Source organism: Ipomoea nil, unplaced genomic scaffold (assembly GCF_001879475.1).
Source record: "Ipomoea nil cultivar Tokyo-kokei standard unplaced genomic scaffold, Asagao_1.1 scaffold3199, whole genome shotgun sequence".
NCBI lineage: Eukaryota > Viridiplantae > Streptophyta > Magnoliopsida > Solanales > Convolvulaceae > Ipomoea > Ipomoea nil.
In genome coordinates, this window is record NW_017619627.1 from 1920251 (window position 1) to 1947053 (window position 26803).

Genomic DNA, 26803 nt, shown 5'->3' on the forward strand with positions numbered 1-26803 from the left:
AGATATGGAGCCGTTGGACGCTATTACTCGGTCGACCAACGGCTCTCCTAGGCTTGTAACAGCCCGACCGGGTCCTGTCTTCAATGCTTCAACGGCTCTCTTTTAAAGGAACCCCTTTAATGCCCTCAACGGCTCCTCAAGCCGGGTTCTTTCCTGGGCTTGGGCCTCGGCCGACTCCTGGACTCGACCTGACTGCTCTTTGGGCTCCTCTCGATGCTGGCCCACTTCTATTTTCTTTGGGCCCCTATCTCTTGGGCCGGGGTCCTTACCCCATCACTCGTAATGTTAATGTGCGTGAGTTTTGTACTTAAGGTGTGCGAGTCTTGTGCCTAAGGTGTGTGAGTTGTGTGCTTAATGTGCGTGAGTGTGTTCTTCATCCACTGCTGTGAAAATTATGTGCATCTACTGCTGCATTTTCTTTTTGTTTTTGTTTCGAAGTGGTGGATGAATGAATTTTGTCTTGTCTTGTTTTGCATATTGAGGGGCTGCTAATGAAAGCTTCAAAGATTGTGAAAAAGAAGGAAACTGTGAAAATTTTATGTTTTGCTTCCTTTTGAGCTCGTAATTCTGAACTACTCACGCACATTAAGTACAAATCTCAGGCACATTAAACAGAAGACTCAGGCACATTAAGTACAAAACTCATGCACATTGACATTACATACTCACGCACATTAAGTACAAAGCTCAGGCACATTAAGCACAAGAATCACGCACATTAGGTACAAAGCTTACGCACATTAATCAACCGCACGGGAAGCCACAAATGCACCTGATCCCTTCCATATATATATATATATATATATATATATATATATATATATATATATATATATATATATATAGATTTTGGTTCCTGTGTGAACAGATCTTTCCGTGCGGTCAGTGCGACATACGCCATTAGGTATGCATAAATGCACCATACAGTGTTCGAGAATACACCAGAATGAAATGCCAAAAAATGCACCACAAAAAAAAAAAAATACACTACACATAATGTGTATTTTCGAACACTATGTGTTGCATTTATGCATACCTAATGGTGTATGCCGCACTGACCGCACGGGAACACCTGTTTTCACAGGAACCTGACCATATATATATATATATATATATATATATATATATATATTAATTTGTTAGTTACCTGTAAATTAGGTCAAATTACACTATTTTAAAGAGTTCAAGTGTGTAATTTAATATTTTTATCGGTAATTTGTTGATTACCTGTAAATTAAATCAAATTACACAATTTTAAAAAGTTTAAGTGTGTAATTTAACCTATGTTTAAGGACCTGATTACTTTTTCAACAAAAGTTTTTTTCTCAAAAAATTCAACAGAAAAAACTCAACAAGAGATGCTCTTACAAAAGCTAATTCGATAGTCACCAAACACGGCTTTAATCTAGCTTGAGAATTGAAAAGTGAGAAGTATTTCTGTATGCTTCTTTTGAACTGTTTAGTTAACAAATGACCATAATTCGAGTGATCAAAGTGTAATTTATCATATTAAACTTGCTTGAAACTTCTTCGAGTAACGTCCCTTCTTCCTGGGATGGGAGGATTTGATTTGAAGTTATCTAGTAGCCACTGTAAGTCTATAATACACCGCAACTCTTCAACCTGAGATTCTTACTGAATTTGCACTGTCGTCGCAGAGCTCTATAATTATAAAATTCACAGAGATGCTGCTTAGTTTGCCCAGCTCAAGGGTTCCTACTCTCCCGACAATCAGTTCGCCGAATCGCAAATTAGTCGGAGCTTCCGTCGTCCGTTGCGCCGGGATAGGGTATTTTTCTCGGTTTTTATTTTTTATTTTTTTATTTTAATTTTTAATTTTTATTTTTAACTTCAGCTTCCAATTAAACTGCGAATTCATTGATTTAATTCCTTAGTAGCTATTCGGTTTCAAAAATAACATTGTTACTTTATGGGATTGCATATGCCATGTTGATTGTTACTCCGTAATAATGATTGTCAATCACTGTTGCAACTAAGGGACCAGGCCGATCATGCTGGTCTTAGAATTGATTTTATTTCAGCTATCTTCTGTGGTGAAAGGTTGTGTAATTTTAACTCTTATAACTCGTCTGTTTCAGGAAGAATGGGGAAAACAATGCCTCATCTAAAGGACAAGGAACGTTCCAGATGCAGTTGAGCACCCTCATTTTAATCTCATATTGTGTGATTGAATTCTTGCTTCTCTTCAAACTATATGTTGTATTCTGCTCTGTATTCACTAAGTATCCGGTCATTTTGCAATCCAGGGTGGGAAGTAAGGAGAATCTAGAGGTGTGTCTGACAGTCTAAAGCTCATTCGGCCATGTTAAGTGTATCCTGTTCTTACTAAGTGGTTATGTTTTCTTTTCAATAGGACACTCTAAAAATCAGGAATAGTGAATTCAAAGAGAAAGATAGTGATATTTGGCGACTTTTTAGGGAAGCTCAACAGAGTATGTTTTTGTGGTTTCATTTCTTTTCTCTAACTTCACACTGTATCAGTGCATCATACTGCTTATTTTTAAATTACTGCAATTTAGATATCCTCTTTTTGAACAAGCAACGTATCAATGCCTTGGAAGAGCTTGAGAGAGTGAAGAAAGAAAAGGATTCATTGCTTGATAGGGTAGAACAGCTGGAGGCAACAAGATTGACAAGCACAACAAAAGGTGATAATTATCATTGCTAAGAGCTAACAAGTAACTGCTATGTTAATCAATGAATGTTCGTGCACTGTGCTTCAGATGCTCTCATTTTAGTAATTGTCTGATCTAGATACATTGGTTAGTGGGGATCATGCAAGCACATAACAAGGGAAAAGCATTGATATAAGTATTATTGAAAACAGTAATACAACTATTCCCTTAAAAAAAACAGTAATACAACTATAAAAAATGACAAATTTAATTACAGTACAGTTGTTCTTGATATGTGTTTTTACTGCAAACAAGTTAGGGGTCGTTTACTAAATTGGAAAAATGGAAAATTTTCTGGAAAAATGAAGAATTGGAGAAGTGGAAAAATGAAAAATGGAGAACTTGTTTACTAATTTTATATCTCCAATTTTAATCTCATCTCCATTCTTCCAATTCCTATACAATTTTGGAGAAAGGAAAATACACATTCTCCAAATGGAGAGATGGAGATGTGTGAACAGTGCTCAAGCTTAGGTCTTAGTTTCAAATCCTGCGCTCAGCATGTTTTAAACTCAAAGCTATCTTCTTTCTCTTCCGCTTTTGTTTCTTCCCTGTGCGTGCCCATTATTATTATTATTATTATTATTATTATTATTATTATTATTATTATTATTATTATTATTATCTCTTTTCTTTTTCATTTTCCTCCTACTTATATACACAAATTTGTTGTTGTTATTATTAAATTATTACTATTATTATTATTAAATTTTTACTATTCTTATTATTATTAAATTATTATTATCATTGTTACTATTATTATTAAATTATTATTATTATTATTATCATTATTACTATTATTATTATTATTATTATTATTATATTTATTATTATTATTATTATTATTATTATCTTTGTTGTAGAAATATACAAATACTATATGGGATGATTGTTTTTAATAGAATAGAAAATTAGAAAAATAAAAAATTGGAGGAATGGAGAAATGGAAAACTGGAAAAATGGAGAAGGAAAACTGGAGAAATGGAAGAATGGAAAACTGGAAATGGAAAAACAGAGAAATGAAGTAAACGACCCCTCAGGGTTTCAAAATAAGTACATAATACTCTGTATTTCTTTTTTCCATCAAAAGCAACAATAATTTCATTAATCTCATACTATGTTATAGAGACGTTAGACTCAACTGGAAGATTTACAGAAATCCCAAAACATAGTGACAAATTATCATAAAGAAAGAAAAAAGTTAAAAGACATGTGATAAATTGGGCTTTCTTTAGACCTAGAGACATTGGACTCTTTGACTAGTGGATGCTTTTTTATCTATTGCACCCGAGGAATTTTGTGTGATGAGTGGAGACAAAATGGGACTCTCCTCTATATGTATAACAAGATTTTTTATATTTTTCAGTACAAGCTCTAATTTGTGTTGAACTTTGTAGTTGCGGTTGCATGCCTTGAATTACGTAGCTCTTAATCTTCAGTAATTGGTAGTTAAGGTTACATAAATAAGTAATCCTGAATTTTGTACTTCATATTCATACTTAGTCTTTTCATCATTGCTTGGAAAATTGGCTGATTTTTTTTTTTTTTAATCTCTGGAATCCAGACTGTTGTTTTTCCTAATAGTCCCTTTTATAAATTTTCATGTGGACAACCTTTCATGTTTCATTTTCTGTCTTTCTAGGTAATAGATGGCTACATATTTTAGTAGGTCATTCCAACAGCTAATCACAAATTTTATTTTGTCCGCAATTAACTAGACAGGCTGTCAATCAGCTCCAAGTTGCTTCTAAGAATAGACACGATGGTTCTCACCAGCACAATAAGCAGCAATGAGGCATCGAAATTGAGAAGACTAGTAATGGATTCAAGAATTAGTGTGGCTGAATATTTTTCTGATATCATGGATAAAGGAGATACTGACCTTTTAGCAGAATTGTGGCAATTCTCAAAAACAAGCAAAAAGTAGGGTTCTTACATGTGTTGCAATTTTACTTTTTTTTTTTTTTGAACAGTAAATTACAGGATTCATGTCATCCCATGTGCAAATTGTAGTTCGTTAAATATTTCCAAAGAGGAATGAGCAATCAATCCTTTTCTTCTTGTACAGTTCCCTTGTTTAAGGGTAGTAACATGATTTTAATTTAATTTTTTAAAAAGAAATTTTTGCTTTTTCCTAGGAGACAGGTAACTCTAGGATTTTTCCCGATTTATATCTGGAAGATGTTATTATTATTATTATTATTATTATTTTTTTTTTTTTGTTTTTTTTTTGTTTTTTTTTATTTTGTTTTTGTTTTTGTTGGGTTTAACAAATTGTTTACTTCCCTGTTCAGGACTGGCTATCACATAGTCCACATTTGCACTGAAATGGCACCAGTGGTCTCAATTGGACCTCTGGCACAATATATTACAGGCTTATCTTGTGCATTGCAAAGGAAAGGAAATCTCGTTGAGGTTATTTTACCAAAGTAATTGAGCGTAATATTTTCTTCTGATTAATCACCTATGAAGTTTTGCATCTCAACTTTAAGAATCTTTACTATATGCTTTTGGATTTCTGCTTGATAAATGAAGTTAAGGAAAACGTTACTTTACATTTATAAATAGAAAATGGGGAAGGGTATATCATTATATACCGTATTTGGCTTCTTAATGAGTTAACCAAATTTATTTTTTTGGTGAAGTTTTTCGTTTATGTTTTTAAGCGATATTTTGTAAGCAGGTATGCTTGTCTAAACCTGGATGAAGTTCAAGGGTTACAGGAAACTGGAGCAGAGTTTTATTCATACTTCAATGGTCAATTGCATGGGAACAGAGTCTGGACTGGGTGAGTATGCGACTGTATTTGGTATTTTGAGTTATATTATGGCGAGTCCCCCCTGAACTGGGAATGGTTGGCTGATAATAACTTAAGAAACATGTATCTTAAAGAAGAGGATTTATTTCAGCGAATATGCCATGTATTATTTTTATCCATTTTTATTCCTATGCTTACACTCCCTCACAGAGTCACAGTAACTAACTTTCATTGTTTGATGTACAGGGTTGTCTATGGAATTGGAGTTATTCTTATACAGCCTGTCGACCATTCCTCATTTTTCAGCCATGAACGAGTATACGGATACAACAATGATTTTGAACGGTTTATGAAATTTTCCTTATATTACACAAGCACATGTTTTTTTTTTTTTTTTTGCTCAAATCATCCCTTCTGCCCGTACTGAACAAAAACTTGAAAACTCTGTTGTCTCAAAATTTATTGCTAGTGGTATGCTTTTAGGCTTGAGTCTGAATTGAAAACTTCACATTCACATTAGTTTCTTAAGATATATCTAGATTTATGTTTGACTATGAGAAGCATTTTCTGCCATGAAGTGTCACTGAAACCTGAAAATTCAGTTATAATCAACTTCACTTTTTTATTTCAGATATTTCAAAAATTGTTTGCTAAAATCATGTTGTTGCTGACAGATTTGCCTATTTTTCTCGTGCTTCATTGGACTATATAGCTAAATCAGGAAAGCAGCCTGATGTGCTTCATATACACAATTGGGAAACTTCTATTGTTGGGCCTCTGTTTTGGGATGTTTTTGTCAATCAGGTTTGCCTATAATATTTCTGTTGGCAATTGAATTTCTTTTTCTTTGGAATCATTTCTAAATGTTGAATTGCAACTTTTAAGTTTATTATATGTTAGTGTTTCAAATTTATGCACAGTTGCTTTGCATTATCTTTGGTACCAACTTTACGAAACTTAGACCATATCCAGTGTGGTACTGTGGTCAAATACTACTACTCTTCTTGATTGAATATGCAGGGACTTGGAGGTTCTAGGATTCTGTTGACTTGCCAAAGCTTTGATTCCCAGGCATCATTTCTGAATATTGAATTCTTATAATTTCCTCTTCAGTTGCTTTGATCCTTCCAAGCCAAAAATAGTGAGCATCTTGATAACCATATATTACAGTGTGTACAGCAACCTGAAAAGTTGGCACTCTGTGGGCTTGATCCTTATAGGCTGCATCGTCCTGATCGTCTGCAAGATAACAAGAAGGGTCATCTTGTCAATGTTTTGAAGGTATACATTTCTTTCTAGCACTGTGAAGTAGTTTTACTAAGAAGGCTGTATGATGCTTCCTTTTTCTCTTTCCCTGGCATTGTTGATTATGATTTTATTGCAAGAAAAATTAAGTTCTCCATAAGCTGTTCTCCTATTTGTCTCATCAGGGTGGAGTTGTCTACTCTAATAAAGTCATAGTAATGTCATCCATGTGTTCAAAGGAACAGATAATTCGTGTCATGGGTCATGGTTTGGAGCCCACCTTAACCCTTCACAAGTATGTATTGTTCTTATTAATACAGAATTTTGGTCACTACGTCTCTTATAATTTGCCATTCTATCTCCTTGATAGATAGTGATATAGAGCTTATTACTTTATCCTTATGCATCAAGATATATTGTTAAAGGGTTGGTAAGGCATGGTAAGGAAGATATATGCAACATACTTGTGTTTGAAAGAGGTTTCAAGGACAAACCCATGACCTAATAGTCAATGGGTGAGAATGGCCACTACACCAAACTTGGCCTTCATTCTTTAAGCTTTTTGTATTTGAGGAAAAGGTCTTCCCACCATTATCTTTCACTTCATTGATGTGCATGCTGTATTTTACTTTTTATTCTAACACCCCTCTTTTATTATTTTAATTTGGATGCAGGGACAAGGTGCTAATTGCTCCCTTTGGATTTGACAAATCAACATGGGATCCTTCAGTAGATAAGTTTCTTCCTCAGAATTATAGCCCTGATAATATGAAGGGAAAATCTGTATGTAAAGTCTCCTTGCAAAAGCACCTTGGGTTAGAGGTGCATGCATCCGTTATTCTTGTAAGTTTATGGCCCAACAAAAACTACTTTCTGGTAAAAGATTGCATGCTTATGTATGGAAATTATTTAGGCAAAATTTGTGTTGACATGAGGGTTTAGGTTGAGCCATTTGATTTGCATGCCAGGCAGCCACCATCTTTCTATAAACTTGAAGCAAAGTACTCCATGCTCCATATAACCTTTTAAAAAAATGTTCTGCTTTTGTGGATATGGAAGCGAGCGCAGAGATTTTCTCTCTCTCTCTCTCTCTCTCTCTCTCTCTCTCTCTCTCTCTCTCTCTCTCTCTCTCTCTCTCTATTATGTGGTTTCTATAATTATTCTTTGATCCTGCACAGAAGTTCCTTAGTAGTTGTTTACTTCTGTGGTTGTGTCTGTTGAGAGAGAGTGGTATGTGAGAGCGGGGAGGGAGGTAGTAGTTAATTTCATTATGTGGCAAAACTTTCATCCTATACTTTTTGGCTGTTTTCTAATGGACAAATCTGAGAAACTGTTTAAGGCAGTGTAAATGAAAAATCACTGTTTTCTCTGTATCTTACGCTAGTTGGTGTGGTTCTTCAAAGCACTATCAGCCCTTAATTCCTTACTGCACCAAAAATTGATATTGTATTCTCTCTTAATTTAGACTTCTCAAAAATATTAGAATTCCTCATAGAAATGATGTTTTTCAGGTAGGGTGCATTTTATCAGACATTTCAGATATTGAGGCGGAGAACCTCAAGACTCTTGTTTGGATGGCTTTAAGGAGGGGTCTTCAGGTTGCTGTTTCATGAACCTAAAATAAACATTTTGATAAAATACTAGTTTAGCTTGATGGTTTTATCAATGGATTTTGATATGGTTAAAGTGATCATTCAATTAGCCTCTGCTATCTGTAAATTTATGGCTGTTTCCTCTATCAACCTGAATTTTTATGGCTATCTGCAGTTTGTCTTCATGGCATCCAACTCAAGTATGGCAATAAGTAGGTTATTGGAATATTTTAAGGAAGAACTCAAGGTAGTCTGGTTCCTGCTTACAACCTTTTAATTGATCTTGGATTGTGAGTTTAGTTCTGTTTTCAATTATGAACTCTATCATAACATAATTTAGTTGATTAATATTATCTGACCTTGTAGCTCACCTTTTCCAAGTTTATCATAAAGTTTATTTGTTTTGATTTTTGAGAGGAAAGAAAATACTGTAGAAAATATTATCATTTCTTGTTTTGGGTAAAGAAAATGAGTGAAGAATGGAGGAGAAAATAATCCTTGCTCTCATCAAATGTTCTCCCTGCAACATGGAAAGAAAATGTGGAGATTTTTTTTCCCTCTATCTCAACACATAATACATTGAATCTAGCAAGTTCCTAACTTTTGTTACGTGCCTCACATTTGTTTTATCGCTCCCTTCCATCTTTCCCGTTTTCTTCCCTCCAACTTTCTACCCATCCATCCAAACACAGCATAAATCTTTTGTCAAAGTTAGAACAGTTGCAACAGGTTCACTTATGGAGTGCTGATGTGCTAATGAAACTTCAAAAACAATATAGTTATAAAGGAACCTTTATAATGATTTATTTATTTATTTTTTTATTTTTTTATTTTTATAAATCTTAAATTGTTAATTGTTAATCTTTTCATAATGATGAAATAACTCAGAGCCTGTTATAAGTGAACTGTAAGGTATGCAAATTGTTGTCTGCCTTTTGAAACCCTGTTTATATTTCTTGCTGCAGGATGAAAAGATTAGATTCCTGAATAAATATGATGAATATTTAGAGCATTTGGTACTAGCAGGGTCTGATATTATGTTGTGCCAATCTTTTGACGACTTAGTGCTGCAGGTACCGGTAAGTGGTTACCAGAGGAAACTGATCACTTTATGAGACTCTGTATATGATAGGGCTACATGAAAATCCCTTGCCCCAAAAGGTTGAATCCCCAACCCCAAGGGCCTCAACACCGAAACCCGACAAAGTATTTGGGAATATGTAAATCACGGTGATTCAGTGGCTCAGCAAACAAGGCCAAATGCCAGTGCACAAGGGATCTGTCCACTTTGGACATAATTCCCACTGCTGCTACCGAGTTTTAAACCTTGGTCTCTTGCCCCATTGAACCAGTGAGCTAAGCCCATGCGGGCACACATGAAAATCCCTGTTATTAGGTTTCAGTAGGTGATCCACTGCTGGAGAACTTATATTTATTTAATGTTTCAACTCATGTTAAGTTATGCCAAATCTGTGTATATATGATTCCATTATACAACTGATACGCCCAGAGCAGAAATATGCATACTATGCATCGAGTATAAATGTATAATTCTTCCTTCTGTTATCTACCTTCAAATAAGGGAGTTGATAGTTATCAACTTCAATAATCTTTCTATTTTTTGTGGAGTCATTCTCCTTTCGCATTGTACTATAACCACAGTAAAAGCTGCCTATACCTTGTGTAGCACTTTTAAGGCGTCTAGACCAGTCCCCCATTTTCTGGTTTAGTCTGCTAGTTGTGCTTCTTAAAAGTGCTTCATTTGTAAAGCTATTAAGTTCATACCATGTTGATAAACGTTGAAGTGCTATTACCTATTTACCCATTAATTATATGCAGCTCAAGGCTATGAAGTATGGAGCTGCTTCTGTTGCAGTAAATTTTACTGACAGCAAATTCAGGTTAGTTTTGTAACTTTGTTAGACTTGTTTAATGAACTTAGTTACTTTAATATATACCCATTTAGAGATTCGGTAACTTATTTTCTAGTATGAAAGTTCATTTCCTTGCGCTCAACAGGCAATTTATGGATCACGATTTTGAGAATACTGAATTCTTGCGGTACATCAACACTACCTATGCAAACTTGTCGTTGAGCCAAGCTATTGATGAAGTAGTAAGTATTAGCCAAAAAAGTATTCCCTCTGCTTTTCACTACCAATCCTGACTTATAATTCTTAGTTCTTGTGTGCGACATCACAGAAGAACCATCCATTGCAATGGAACAAGAGAATTATGGATGCCATGTCAAAGGACTTTTCCTGGGACGCGGAGTGCTGCGATTTGCATATTTCAGCATATGATTCGGTAATGAACTTGTGAACAGGATTTCTGAAATTAAATTAAATTAATTTAATTATTTATCAAGCCTTGAGCTGAGGTCGCTGTGTGTATTTGTGAAGCAGTCATGTGATTGTAATATATGAAGTAGACAGACAGGTACATGCATGCCCCCAAAAGGGCCAAAAATATGGAATTAGTAGGGCTAGAATAGCAGATGCAGTAGCTACTGGTTTCTCAAGGAATGATCAAATTTGAAACAGCAGAAATGATAGTTCGCCCATCAATTATGATCAGATTTAAAGTCAACAATAAACATTGATAATTGATAAACGTCAACAATCAAGGACCATGCATGATGCATTTATGGAATTAACTCATAAATTATACTCCGTATGTGATTTTCATTTTTAATTTGTATGTGATTGAGTTGGATCAGAACTTAACTTCAATTATTATTATTATTAGAGTTAATACCACAAATATTTCTCTGACTATTGGACCAGTACTCTTTTTAGTCATTGACTTTCAATTCGATCAAAACACGTACTGATGGTTTCTGGGTTTTCGGGCCCAAGGAGGTCCAAACACAACCTTTAGCTGGAGGATACACCTTTCAATAAAATGCGTATTTGAGTGAAACAAAGTACTTGTTTAGAATTGGTCTTACTCCCCTTTCCGGGTATTTTTCTGTGTCTTCCCCTTTTTACAAGAGTGGAGGAGCCTTTATATAGCAGGCTCCTCCCCCTCTGACTTGAAGGCCCTTAATGGCCGACTTCAAAGCTAATTAAAGCATCGAGCCGTTGGACGTCATTACTAGGTCGGCCAACGGCTCTCTCAAGCCTGTAACAGCCTGACCGAGTCCTGCTTTTAATGCCTTAACGGTTCCTTTTTAAACGAGTCCCTTCAATGCTCTCAACGGCTCCTTGAACCGAGTCTTTCCTCGGGCTTGGGCCCCGGTCGACTCCTCGTCCCGGCCCAAGCTCCCACTGGGCTCCTCTTAGCAGTTCTGAGCTAGATCCCCATGCTTGGGCCTGGGCCGACTCCTGGACTCGGCCCAAGCGCCCTCCGAGCTTCTTTTGACGCTAGCCCATCTTTCCTATCTCGGACCCTCTTCTTTGGGCCAATCTCTCTTGGGCCGGGGTCCCTATCCCATCACGTACCTTAACTATCATTTTTGAACACAAATAGTCTTTCGTTAAGATTTCTGTTAAATAGGTATTAAATTTAGGGGTATTATTGTCAAATTAAATAATATAATTATGATTACTTCTTTTAGAGAATTATATGGTAACATAATTAATTTCAAACATTAATAAAAATTAAGTTAATAAATATAAAAATAAAATGGCCGTGACACATAAATGAACAAATTAAAGAAAAATCATCGTCGTTGTTGTTGTTGTTGTTCAATCATATAAAGTATACAATTGAGCAAGTATTTAAATATTTTCAAATTTTAGAATTTCAATATATGCACATCAATATTGATGAAATTAAATTATGGATCCTCGTTGACCAAATCCACTAAAATAATAGTTGAAAATTATACTAATACGAACTGAGATGATTGAGTAAATTTGGGGTTTCCCATGATAATTATTAATGATTATTTGTAGATTATTTTTTTTAATTGCAACACATTTTTTGTTAGACAAAGAAAGAGTATAGTTTGGCGTGGTGTTGAATCAAGTGGTAACTAAAGTATCTCCCCTATGCGCTGTTTTCACGGTTGCATGTGCTGATGTGCAACCATCTCCGGCATCGCACTTCACATCAGTAATTTAGTTGTCCCTCTCACCCTTGAGGAGCCAACGTCTACTACGACACACTTATTAAATATCGAGTAACTCTTTATTAAGTTGCGTCTTCCGCTATGTCAACATCGAATGAGTTAATGATTCTCAATTTCTCACTACCTAAGATGCCATTTGGTACATTTTCCATCAATTAAATTTTCGAGAAAATGTTTCCAATAAATATGTTTGATGAGAATAACATTACAGATAGAGAAAATTAATTAATATGTTTGGTGTTATCATGAAAAGATAACAATTAAATTACCTGAAAAATTAATTAACATGTTTGCTTCATTTAAACTTTCTCATAATTTTTTTTTTTTTTATTTTATAATCTCAAATATATCTTACTATATACAAACATTAAAAAAGCATCACAAATAATTGATAGTTTAATAAATTACATGTAAATTAATAAATCAATAAACCATATGCAAAAAAATCCAGTTTGCAACAATAATATTCGAAATACAAAACAATACGTATGTATAAAAAGATTATCATCAAGTCATCAAATTACCCAAAAATTAAAATTAGGATCCCATGAGAACACACCTTTATAAGAAAACTAAGAACCAATCCCAGCCAAATATCTGTAAAAATTAGACGATCAGATCAAATAAAAAAATGCGGTATTTTTGTAATATAATTATCATCAACTTAAAAAATTACTGTTGCATTATTGTAATTATCATCAACTTTACCATGCAACTTTTAGCTCTATATTGCGCACTTTTTTTTAACAACATAATGTGCATTTCTGGACAAATTTTAAAAATATCAACGAAAAAAACTAAATTTGATATCTAAATCGTAAATGTAGTTGTAAAAAGTGAACCTCTAAACAAAATAAAACCACAAAGTTCAGTCATAATGTTTAAAATCCAAACCCTAAGTGTACCGCACTTCCGCATTTTGTAAAGTGCAATTTTTAATACTAAATATGCACATTTTAACAACACAATGTGCATTCTAGAAAATCATGAGAAGTGCACACGTACTACATCGTTACATAATGAATTATATTGCAAATTAAATTACATAAAAGAGTTAATAACCAAAATGGTCCCTCGACTATAACGTAATTACCAATTTAATCCTCGACTACCGTTCTTAAGAAAGCAGCAGGGACGAGAGAGAGGATATGTTTGAGGACGAAGACGACGAATTGGATGAGAAATGGGGAAAGCTTATGAAATTATATTTTTGCCCTTAATTTTAACCATTAACTAACAGTTAAGTTAACTGAGGACTAAATTGGTCAAATATTAGATAGTTGAGGATCTAATTAGGTAAGAATAGTAGTTGAGGACTAAATTGGTAATTATGACATAGTCGAGAGACTATTTTGGTTATTAACTCTACATAAAACTTTAACTATGTACTTGTATGTAAATTTCTTTGACAAACAATGTGTGATAGTGGAAGATACAAATTTCTTATATTTATAAGACTTTTAACCTAACCTCTGATTTTTAGTAACCATATTTTTTAACAGGTTTTTAGTAAAGCCCTAAACCAATTAAACTGGAAAAATAACAAAACAAAAATATGAAGAGACAAAAATGACCTTACTAAAAATAAAAAAATTAATGAGAATGACTAGAAATGTCCAAAAAAAAATAGTATAGGATGTTAAATAACAAAAACGATAGTCTGAGACTAAATTTAAAATTGCTACAAAAGACAAGGGACCTCTAGTGAAATTAACTCTAACCCTATTATCCTCAAATATGTTCATATATAAAAGCCGTACATGTTTTTTTGGGAAGAAAAAGTGACACCTGCTCTTATGTGAATAATTTATATAAATACTAGGCTGCGAATTTCTCTCTTTGTAATATTTTACCAACTAAGGTCACAAGACATAGTTTTGTAAGTATTTATTCGTAAATAAAAAAAAAAATTGTCTAAAGTTCAAATCACATAAAGATGGCAATGATAAATGTCTAGTGATCCTATAATTTTAATTAGTTGGGGAGTAGCCACAGCATCCTTAATCAGTTAAAATTATATATTGAGTTGTTGGGTCACATAAAATTTGATAAATGTCTAGTGATCTTATAATTTTAATTAGTTGGGGAGTAGCCACAACATCCTTAATCATTTAAAATTATATATTGAGATGTTAGGGTCACATAAAGTTTTAGACATATCAATTGTGATTAATTGTATGTAATATGATGAAATTTAGTCCAGGCAATTTTGTTATATTTGTATGATTAATTAGGATGAAATACTGAACTATGATCATAATTTAGCCCACAGGCAATTATGTATCGGAATGTAGTTTAGTAGGTTTATCAGTGATGATAGGAATAAAGATTCACCTCTATCATGAAGCTTAATTTTATGATGTAAACTTTAGGTCATATATCTTAATTTGCCCACAGGGATTAAGATAAGGAACATAATCTCTTTAAGTTTTTTTTTTTGTCATAATGGTTGTAATGAATCTAATTGAATTAAAACTTCAGCCCACAGGCAAGTTTTATGTCACTTGATTCTTTAACCCATTTGATAATTGTATGGTTGTAATGAATCTAATTGAATTAAAACTTTAGCCCACAGGCAAGTTTTATGTCACTTGATTCTTCAAACTCATTTGCTAATTGTTTCATCATAAAATTTCAGTTGGATCTAATTGAGTAGAACTTTAGCCCACAGGCAAGTTTTATGTCACTAGATTCTTCTGACTATTTAGTAATTGAGATAAAATACTATCATAAGTGTTTAATTGAATTTAATAGAATTAAAACTTTAGCCCACAGGCAAGTTTTATGTCAATAAATTCATCAACCCGTTAGATAATAACTTTATCCCAATTTCTTAGAATTTATAAATTTAGTTCAATTATAATTCTAAGTTTCATGGTTTGCATTGGCAAAACATGTATTTAGTCACTTTCCAAAAATTTAGATACACCTTTTATTAATTATTTTTCACGAAGCTTACTTGGTTATTTGGACTAACTATAGTGAGTTGCGTGGTATGATATACCTCTTTTGGATTCCAATAATGAAATATATCTTCTGAGCCGAATTCCAACTTGGTTTTGGAAGGCGTATTTTATTATTTTAGTATGTCCAACTATGGTGGAGAATCATGTCCTCATTAATTATTCATTTAGTTGGACTATAATTGGAACCAAATATTGATTATTTAGTATGTCCAACTAATGGTGGAGAATTATATCTTCATTATTTAGTTGGTCAAATTAATTATGAGTGTTATATCATTAATTTGGCTAAAGAATATCTTAATAAGTGGGAGTGATCATTTAGGAAAGATCATTAAGATACTCCACTAAAGCTGATGGATTTAGTTGTTTTCATACATTCCAAATTGGATTGTGCGTCTATCAATAAGTCCAAAAGTTTCCACAAGTATTAATTTAGTCTTTTGTTCTTATAATTCATAAGTTTATTTCATTGAATGTTTGGTTGTACAACATATTTATGAAAATGTTGTAACAATATTAATGAATTTATTAGAACGAAAACATTTAACTTGTGGTGCACTGTCAATTAATAAATTTTTTAGCAATTAACAGAGTCTTTAGTTTCTTCAAAATTGATCCTGGGCCATTTTTAGTTTGTAAGGCTCAAAACAATTTTGTAAGACATAATAAGACTCGTAATGTTCAATTAATTTCGAGGTGGACCTTTAGATTATTTGGGAAGTTGGTGTATGTTTAAGATTCCAAATTATTGACTTAGACCTTATGGTTTATGTTATTGGGATGTTTCTATGACTTGACTATCTTTTAGCTATCTTAATGAGTGGGAGTGACAGACGTGTCAACTCCAAGCTCTTAGCCGTTAGAGGTAGTATTTATGTTAACTTATAAAGAAGTCATAGAATATAGTTAGCATTATGCTAACATTAAGAGATCTCTACTTAAGGCATGCTTCTAAGATTTTAGAGATCATACAGTGAATTTGGATGGTTTATTCTTTCAGTTGTGCACATAATATATTTTGAGAAACATCCCTTAAGGGACTAAGAATAAACGTAGGGTTTGTTCATAAAGAACCTAAGTTAGGGAATTTAAAATGCATGTGATCATAGAAGATATTACTCACTTGATTAGTAGATGACGTATTACTATGGTTCATGTATTTTGTTCTTTAATGAAGGTTGTGCAAGTACTTGCACCAAGTGGGAGAATGTAAGTATTTTCCCTAATATAATATATTATAATATATTGTATTAATTAAGTGGTTGTGGTGCAAGTGGAAGATTAAGTCAGTTAGTGGTTTAATCTGTTAGGCAATTCAGTATATTCAGTTAAGCTTTAACTGAATATCTGCCTACGTTGATGGGATTTAGGCTTCTAAGAAAAACAGTCCTCCCACAGCTCCCGTGTTCAGAATACACGCACCATCGAGTATTCGGGAGAGAAGTGGTAGACAAAATATTAGCCTTTATTCTGCAGGTTTACCATCTCGTGGCAATACCAATGACTATTGTTGGGGATATTCTGGCGATCCTAAAGCTTCCGTTGTAACGAGGCAGGTTACTCGTTTACTATAGTTTATGTTAGCCTTAATATTATTATCTAACAAGTTTACCCAGTGTCAGATAAAATCCAGAGGGGGAGGCAGTTGCCATAGATGTATGGAGCTGTCTAGTCAAAAGGTTAATAATTAGCCATGAAATCAATATAATTACTCCGTAATTAATTATGGTCACGCTTCCATGATGGCCGGTTTGTTGCGGCGAAGAAGGGGCGACTAGCCGGCGAACGAGATCCTTTCGTGGCTGAGGTCCGGGCGACCAAAAAAGCACTAACGTGGCTAAGGAACAAAATCTGAATAACATCATTTTAGAATTCGATTGTTTAAATTTATGCAATGCTTTCAATTCTTGTACTGTTGATTATTCGTATGTTGGTCTAATAGTGAAGCAATGTCGGTCGATTGCTAGCGACATTGGGACTGTGAGTGTTTCCCATGTCAGGAGATTAGCGAATCGTGTAGCTCATGAGTTAGCTCGGACAACCGATTCTATGTCTGGCTCAGAGGTGTGGACTCGTATCCCACCTACTTGTATTTCTGGTTTATTAAGTCATTAATGGAATGCTTTCTGTTTGGTTTCAAAAAAAAAAAAAAAATTATGGTCACGCTTTTTAAATTGAAATTCTAATATATATTGAATTGGCTCACAATTTTATTTAAAAAACATATTAAATAAATAAAAGGGAAAATTGTACTTTTTATCCTTAAGTTATAGGATAATTGTAGAATTCGTCCTAATTATTGGTTATGCTCGCTTTTCGTCTATAAGCTATCATTGGCGTTACACTTTTCATTTTTTCGTGCTCACTTTTCATCACTGAGTTATACTAGAATTGTAAATTTCGTCTCTAATGTTTTATTAGTAAAGAGACGAAAAGTGCAACGTCAATGATAATTTAGGGACGAAAAGTGAGTATGACCAACACTCAGAGACGAATTCTACAATCATATCCTATAATTTAGGGACGAAAAAAAAGTAATTTTCACTAAATAAAATTTAGTTTATGTAATATTATTTTTGAAGAAATACGTAACAAAAAAAAGTAAAAAATAATAATAATAATAATAATAATATAATAATAATAATAATAATGATGATGATGATGATGATGATGATGATGATGATGATGATGATGATGATGAGGAGAGATGACAGGATGCCGCATTATGTGATACCGTGTCCTATGTTATACGGAGTAATTTTTTTTTTTTTAAAAATTTTTGAAATATAATACTATGTTAATGTTATTTGAAGCATGAGGGAAAATAACTAACGAATATCAATGCTTAAAATCTTGCGCTGAGATCTCAGTGTTCTAAAATAATTATTTATTAGATATTACTCACATGCTCTAATTAATAATTGCACAAGCAGCTGCCCATGTAGCTCAATTGATTGTAGGGATAGAAAGTTGTAACAAGAGACTGATGATCAAACCCATGGATGGAGCCAAAAAATTATTCGAGTGGGGGCGAAATTTAAATGAATTAGAAATGTTCATTACAAAATATCAAAAAGATATAATAAGGTTAAAATGTAAAATACATTATAAATTGCAATAGAATGTTTTTGATATATTACACGATAATTAGATTTGGAGCTAAAAATATCAACTAGATAAAATAATTTGAATAACATTATATTGATAAATACTTTTTAATTTTAAATTTTTTAGTTAAATCAACTTTAAGTTTTTCTAAATTAATTTGAATACAATGAAGTATACTATAAACTTGTATACTACATTAATAAAATGATTTATAAAAAAGTAGACTAAAAGAACATTTAATTTGTTAATTAAATGGTTCATAAAAGTAGACTAAAAAACATAAACAAGTGAAAATAAGAAAATGGGTTACTAATGAGATTTGAACCTATGACCATACACTTTTTTTAACATCAAATAAAAAGTTCAACAAACTAAGCTACTGAAACTATTAACAATTCAGACATAAATATAGATTTTATCTAACATTTAATGCTATATATGTATATGTATATATATATATATATATATATATATATATATATATATAAATAATGGTGGGATGGGGGGAGTGGGGACAGCTGCCCCCACTGTCCCCATACTAACTCCGTCTCTGATCAAACCTCATCAGTAGCAGTGTGGGTAAACTATGGGGGTGTCTGGAATTGACGATTCCACTTTTTTTGTCACGAGTAATTGCACAAGCGAGTAAATTTCACTTTTGGTCCTATGACTATTGTGGTGTTGTCAATTGCAGTTCACGAATTTCAAAACAGTCAATTTAGTACCATAAATTTTCAATTTTTCTCAATTTCAGTCCCTCCTGACAAATTGCGGGTGAAAAGTGACAGAAATGTGCTCTGTCTCGAAGAAGGAAAAAATATGCACTCGAAGAAAAAAAAATCTAAACTTACCTACTTAAAATTACAAAAATACCACAGTGTGTTTTTTAATTAATCTTTATTTTGGACTGTTGAGATGGACTAGATCTATGGTTGAGATTTAACCATATTTTAAACCATAACACTGTTTGTGTATTCTGTTAAGCGACCGCTATAAATGGCCACTATAATTACCATAACACCCCCACTTACCAGAACGCGTTTAAATCTTCAAATCTTCAGTAATTAGCCATTGCCGTTAGATTAAACTGATTTGACGACACAGATATGATCGCACTGCCGCATATGAACGCTAATATATATATATATATATATATATATATATATATATATATATATATATATATATATATATATATAAACATAATAAGTCTCAATCAAAGTTATATCCCCATTTATATCCATGTTTTTAATGCTAATCATTTTGTACATTGTACTTTTAGAGTTGTACTATATAATTTTTTTGGACAAAAATGCCCCTACCGTTATAACTTCCGTTATCTTTTTCATTATTGTTATCATGTACATGCATCCACCATATATTTTGTTATATTCTTTGATGATAATAATATTGTAGACATTATATTGGATTATTATAATAAATAAATTTGATTTCATATAATTTTAATTAGTAGAAATTTGTTAGTTATTTTAAAAAATATAAATATTGGGTATATGTTTTTGCGCATTGCGCATAGAAAAGACTAGTATATATATATATATATATATATATATATATATATATATATATCTACTATACTAATAAGAGCCCAAGAGAGTTAGGCCTATAATGGGTAGAAAAAATGGCGGTCAAGTTTTTTAATCAAATGAATGGCTCAGATTGATCAGATTTTAATTTTTTCTTAAGATTTACTAATTTATCCTTAATGAATATGATTATCCGTTAAATATTATCTTTTCCGTTAATTTCTGTTAGTTCACCGTTAACTTATTCATTGATTTCAATAAGAAAGGTCTTAAGTTCGAAGTCCGAACCCCATCCCAATCAAAGTTGGCATATTTAGTACTCTATTTTACTTTTATTAAATTAGTAAAGTTGGCCTAACTCTCTTGGGCTCTTATTAGTATAGTAGAAATAATAATTTAGTAGTTACAACAAAAAATAATACATATGCATTTCGATCTTTAATATAGAATTATGTATCTACAATGTTTTTATTCAAAAAAATTATTTATTATCAATAAATTAAATAAGATAAATAATTATTGTATCTTCTAAAAATAAGAGAAATAATTTCATTAGTTATATTGTCTTTATTTTTCTCCAATATAAAAATTCTTTACATTCAAATTCGTCAATTGATTATATTCGCTATATTGTCCCTACAATGTCTTTATTAAAAAAAATATTCATTATCAATAAATTAATTAAAAGAAATAATTTTATTATATTATATTGTATTTATTTTTCTCCAATGTAAAAATTCTTTACATTCAAATTCATCAATTGATTATATTCACTACATTGTCTATTATCTTTTTTGTGCACTATTTTTTTAATTAAATATCAATGTTATAATACAAAATAATGTTATATATTTATTTACCAAGTATTTTATTAATACCATGAAAAAATTAAGAAAAACATAATTAATAAAGCCAATCATATTAACTACTTGAGGAATTTGTTGACAAAGAGAGTATTCAAATCACACAACAAATTGAAGTGAGAACTATCTCGTAATGTCCTTGTTTGACAATCAGTAATTAGCGTTTAGCGTTAGCAGATTATATTAGCTGATTTGACCAGCGAATTATATCAACGGTTGGTAAAAAGATATTTGAAAAAATTAGCTTTTTAGATTAACATGTAAAATGACCTAAGGGTATAATAATAATAATAATAATAATAATAATAATAATAATAATAATAATAATAATAATAATAATAATAATAATTGTTTTAAAAAATAAAAAAAATATAAAAAAATATAATTAAGCCAATCATATTAACTACTTGAGAGATTTATTTACAAAAAGAGTATTCAAATTACACAACAAATTGAAGTGGAAAAACTACCTCGCAATGTCCTTGTTTGACAATCAATAATTAGCTCTTCAATATTAGTATATATTTAAAATTTTATGCCCTAATTTTTATTTGCTCTCCCTTATGTCCCATATTTGGTTTCAACCATACCTATACAATTATTTTATTGACAATTATAATCAATCTTGACTATCTTATCTTGCATTTGTAAATTTAGAATTACCTATTTAAATACGCAAATTCAACATTCAATTATTTATGCATGAACAATTCTAATATAATCCTACCTTGATATACTTTAAAGTACTTATTAAAAAAAAACATTGGACATTATCTCAATCACGCAATGCGCGTAAAAAACTAGTACACTAATAACCTTTTTAGCCTAACAAATGTGTCTTCACTCACAATGCTTTATTGCCGTATGCAACGGTCAATTGAACAAATTAAAAACCTTTAAACATAAAAAAGATAAACACGTGATCAAAATGAATTGGAAGCTGCGTTTAGAAAAGAGTAAATGTTCATGTGAGCTAGATTATTAGAATCGTAGTCACTCCTAATATTATGGAGAATAAATTAGTATTACGGTATTACCCGCCCCGCGCGAGTGCACTGGATCCAACTAAGATAGCGTGTACGTGGAGCACATCATAATGCAACCACATGCACTCTAGTCGCCATATACATGCAGGTGAAATTTCCAAGGCTTAACTACATACATAGTGACGGAGTCAAACCATATTGGCAAGAATTGCGTGTGAATGGTAGATACTGGCAAGGTGGGGCGGGCCAAAGCCCGGTGGGCTGCGAGTCTAAGTGGAACGGGTCAAAAAAGCCCGCTCTTAGCCGAGTCTGGGTTTCACAGGCCTGGACCGCTCTGCTTTCGGTCCGCGGACTAGGTGGGCCCTGCTACCCTCACTTTTTTTTTCTCAAGCGGAATTCATAGTCTTCGACATCGTTTGACACACTTGTGGAGTCGTGGTATCTCCTTTGAACTGCGAGCCGCCAGAGACGATCGTGAGTCATGACCCCAGAAAAACACCATCAGTCGCGAGCCCACCACGCGACTGGGTGACCTCAGTCGAACACGGCAGTACAGCGATGAGCGGAGCTAGGGTTTTGGCACTCTGGCCAGGGTTGTCGAAGAAGAGGCGACTCGTCTGAACGTGTAGCCCCAGCCTCCCCGTCGTCACCGTTCACCAAGAGAACTCCCCTCTTTGTTTGTCCAAATCTTTGTTTGTCGCCTCAACTCGTCGAAAATTGGCCGGCTGTGCACCACCTCCAAGAGAACTCGCCGGTTGTCGATCAGCAATCGGACCAGCAGGCAGCAACGACTGGTCATAGAGGCCAGAGTGGAGGCAACACCAGACACCACTACTCCAAGGACTCGATGGCTAGGGTTAAATCAATTAAGTGTTAATGCTAGCCTGGTGGGTTATGTTAATTTACTTATGTTTTTATGTAATATATATATATATATATATATATATATATATATATATATATATATATATATAAAAGGTTCTAAGTTTAATTTCAATTTAGAGAGATTTATTAACTTTCTTAGTTTGAGTCGATTAGCTATGGTCTGTGTGCAACTTATATTAGTTTACCTCATTATCCTTTGCAAGTTAGGTCATAGGGTTTATCTCGTGCACACTCTTAGATAGTGGCTATGCGTTTTTCTCGTCACAAAAAAAAAAAAAAAAAAAAAAAAGAGAGAGAGAGAATTGTGTGTGATTTTTTTGGTAAGTACAAAGAACTCTGATCCGTATAGTAGAAGCTACTTATTGATCTTGTTAGTCTCGGGCATGCTAAAAGTCTAAAGAAACAAGTTTCCTTGCAGCAAAAGTCTTAAAGCTTGCATGAAAAATTTGTAGCTAAGTTTGTTTCACGCGAAAGATAATGTGTGTAGAGTATGGGGTTAGTGACACAAAATAAATGATAATGGAATGTAAAGAGCTAGAGAGAGTTTTATAGTGTCTCAAAATAAATTTGCTACTCCACTTTCCTCCTTAAACTTCAAGGATGATTTCCACTATATTTTAGAGTATACACAAATACAAGTGAAACAGAAGCCTACAACTTCTTCCAAATGGCAGTTCTTGAGACAATCACAAACTTCTCGTCAATTTGTCCTTCACCGCCTGTTTAGAGTTAGCCAATGGTCAATCACAAAGTCATCTTGCTAGGTAGATCTCCCAATTCACTTCCTTAGCCTTAGATGGTGTTTGTTTGTGTGTTGGACTTTGAAAGAATCAGAACGATTTCTCTTTCAGCTTAGAAGACTAGATTTTGCAATATAATAGTTTCTCTTTCGATAGCTTTCGACAATAGATCACATTAGTTAATTTTCTACCTCAGTAGTCTCTTTTTCTAAGCTTAGAGTCCTCTTTTTATAAACAAGGAGATGTGAGCGACGCTGATCTTGAATTTTGAATTTGTGATACCATAGATTTTCTGAGCCTGGTACGAGACTTGTATGCTCGTACCTAGCTCATACAAGAGGTTTTTGTTAATTTTTTTTTTGAGAATTTATTTTGGGGGTGTTTGTATGAGTGAAGTATGCTCGTACTCAGCTAGTATATTGTTTGAGGGTCCAAGTACGAGGGCCGTACGCTCGTACTTGCGTTGGTCTCGATTTTCTTTATTTTCGCAAAATCTTTCGGGGCATCCTTAGCTTGTACTAGGGTTGTACGCCCGTACTGGTTTCATGTATGAGACCTGTACGGCCGTACATGCGTCAGACGGGATTTTCGTGTTGTTTTGGTTTTTATTCGTAGACACTTCAAAATTATTTTTCTAAGTGTTTTATCCTTAAATCAGTCTATTTAAAATTATTCCATCCTAATTATTTGGCCAAATTACATCATAATTATTTTATTAAATTTTCCTCAAGACTATTTCTAGTTTCCAAATTCATGTTTCATAATCTTATTCTATTCCTTGGACTCCAAGTCTGACCTAAGCATATTTTCCATATATATATATATATATATATATATATATATATATATATATATATAGGGTTGAGTTCAAATGAGGACAACAATATATAGAGGACTGTAAGGACAAATAATGGGCACACAACAAATTAATACCAGGCACATAATTTAATACATAATGACACACAAGAATAAATGTAAACATCAGGTTTCGAACCCAGGCTCTATAAATTAACAAATCTAGCACGCGACATACAAACTGTGGCACACGACTACATTCGGCCATGCACACGACATACCGGCTAATGGCACACACTACATCTGTCCTCACAGTCCTCTATAATATACTTGTCCTCATTTGAATACACACACACACACACACACACACATATATATATATATATATATATATATATATATATATATATCCTCCATAAGTTAACCCTAGTTCCATATTATTTTTCCTCCTCTTTCACTTCTCTCTCTTTGCCGTTTCCCTCTTTCTCAAAAGAAGAAAAATAAAATTATAGTATCCTCCTTATTTCTCATCGGTTTAGTCCCTTCTTTTGTCATTATTGATTCAAGAACTAGCGGTCAAGGATCATCAATTTTAGGTGGTTGGTGTGTGTGGTAGATTTTGGGCTTTTGAGTTAAGGTTTATATTCACCAAAATTCTTTTACCCCAAAAACAAAAACTCTTGTTCCTAAGTGTTTATGTGCAAAATGCGAAAATCTTTTTAAAATCTCTCAAAAATATTTTCATATTAATTGTGAATAATTGGCTTATGTGATTCATGAATTTGTAGTATTTGTGATATTATTTAAAGTGGAAATTCTACAATAGACACATTTGTGATATTTATCATGGAAAGTTGCTATTGGGTGAAAGTCTACACTTGTCAACCCTAGCTTGGAGATTATTTTACAAGTTGGTAGTTCAAATTTCTTTCCCTCCAATAAACATATTTGAAATCCAACTATAAATATATAAATGATGGTCAAGAGGAAAACATGAGATACATAGATAAATATTCAAGAAAGTTTAAAAATATATATTTCATAACTCCATCATCTAGTTCATCAAAGATACTTCATTCGAGCTAAAAGAAGATCAAGATCTATTCAATACTCATTTAGTTGGAGGATATTCAACCGTTGTGTTGAATTTTGTGGTTTTGTACACTGAGGGTAGATAGAGGAAGAGTAGCAAGCTTGGAGAAAACATTGTGAAAAACTGAGCAAATAGTGTTGATTTTGTGATCAAAGCACTCGTTTGACTCTCACTTGTAAATTGTTGGAAGAACAAGTTTACTAGTATATTAAATTTCCTCCGGGACGTTAGGAGAAGAGTGGAACAAAGGGATTACACTGGCCACCTTTGAACCACTATAAATTTCATGTGTTTTTACTTTATGCACTTTACTTACATTTGCATATTTCATTAGAAATCAATTACTAATTTTTTAAAAATTAAACTTTCGATGTTCAACGTTTTTACTTAAAAAAACTCTTAATTTTTACTATCTAGTTAAATCTTCAACATAACCTCATTTGGTAGTGTTCAAAGTTAACTTACCTAGTCAACCTTTCAAAAGTTATTTATACAGTGTTTTTTTTAACAAGTTGTAAAAGTCTATTCACAACCCCCCTCCCCTCCCCCCTAACGAATTTTACCTATCAACTAGGACCATCAGCTTCTTAATTACCTCCATTTCCTAATTGTTTGGGGGTGGGGGTGGGGGTGGGGGTGGGGGGGGGGGGGCGACGACTCATTGGTCTTCCTATAATGGTTCGAATGGAAACTGAAAGTTCACATATTCAATCCCCATAAGTATCTAGGGGCAATATTTTACATAAATGTAGAAATAATGTACTTATTAAGGATAGAAATAATCTTTATATTGCACAAGTGTTGGTCCTTGGCAAACAAAAGTCTAGACGGAGGGGGTTGAATAGGCTTTTGAACACTTTTTAAAAACATTTTGAATAAGCAAAATGAGATAGGATTTTAAAATCAAAGCTTGGAAATTGAGTTTCCAAGAAAGTCTTTTAGTATGAACGTGTTTTTGTGCGTAAGTATGGGGTTAGATCATAGTTAATAATAAGCAATGAAAATAAAGAAAGTAAAGACACAAGAATTTTTATAGTGCAGTGGCTGAGAATAGCTTTCCTATTCTACTCTTCTCCTTAACTCCAAGGAGGTTCCGCTTAGTATTGTTACAAATACAAAGTGAAAGAAACCTCAACTTCTTCCGGATAATCCTTGAGACAAAGGTCACACACAAAGTCGCTTTATATTTCACTATCTGATCTAAGCTAGCCAATGGTCATCCACTAAGTCGCCTTGCTAGGATGATCGAACCACTTATACCAATGAAGATGGTTGTTGTTGTTGAGTGCTGGACTTTTAGAAATCAAACTAATTTCTTTAAGCCGGAAACCTGGATTTGCAAATGAGTACTGAGTACTTGATCACATGCGAGCTTTTTCACTTTTTCAATCAATTAGCCAGACAACTTTATTCTAAGCATGGTGTACCTCTTTTAAATAGATGATGAGGGTGAA

The 26803-nt window shown here is 33.0% G+C and overlaps 1 protein-coding gene across 3 annotated transcripts; it reads left to right on the forward strand.

Moving 5' to 3' along the window:
* Positions 1-1399: 1399 nt before the first annotated feature.
* LOC109168482 (probable starch synthase 4, chloroplastic/amyloplastic) lies at positions 1400-10840 on the forward strand. 3 transcript variants are annotated; one of them, XM_019317505.1, is made up of 21 exons: positions 1400-1592; positions 1659-1789; positions 2100-2153; positions 2268-2292; positions 2375-2453; positions 2541-2669; positions 4415-4619; positions 4991-5125; positions 5380-5484; positions 5701-5799; positions 6129-6258; positions 6475-6525; positions 6625-6735; positions 6885-6994; positions 7374-7542; positions 8211-8297; positions 8467-8538; positions 9257-9370; positions 10131-10192; positions 10311-10407; positions 10497-10840. In XM_019317505.1, the coding sequence occupies exons 2-21, from the start codon at positions 1686-1688 to the stop codon at positions 10611-10613; spliced, it is 2055 nt and encodes a 684-aa protein (XP_019173050.1). In that variant the 5' UTR covers positions 1400-1592; positions 1659-1685; the 3' UTR covers positions 10614-10840. The 3 variants fall into 3 exon arrangements, with proteins under 3 accessions (XP_019173050.1, XP_019173051.1, XP_019173049.1); XM_019317506.1 differs by having other exon boundaries at positions 1401-1592; positions 9365-9370; positions 10494-10840; XM_019317504.1 differs by having other exon boundaries at positions 1402-1592; positions 10494-10840.
* Positions 10841-26803: the final 15963 nt, after the last annotated feature.

What these genes read in the sequence shown, in the direction of transcription:
- LOC109168482 (XM_019317504.1), top strand. Translation starts at nt 1,686, where the DNA reads ATGCTGCTTAGTTTGCCCAGCTCAAGGGTTCCTACTCTCCCGACAATC. An exon ending in ATCTTGTCAATGTTTTGAAG is followed by an intron (nt 6,736 to 6,884) that starts GTATACATTTCT and finishes TTGTCTCATCAG; the next exon opens with GGTGGAGTTGTCTACTCTAA. An exon ending in ACTTAGTGCTGCAGGTACCG is followed by an intron (nt 9,371 to 10,130) that starts GTAAGTGGTTAC and finishes AATTATATGCAG; the next exon opens with CTCAAGGCTATGAAGTATGG.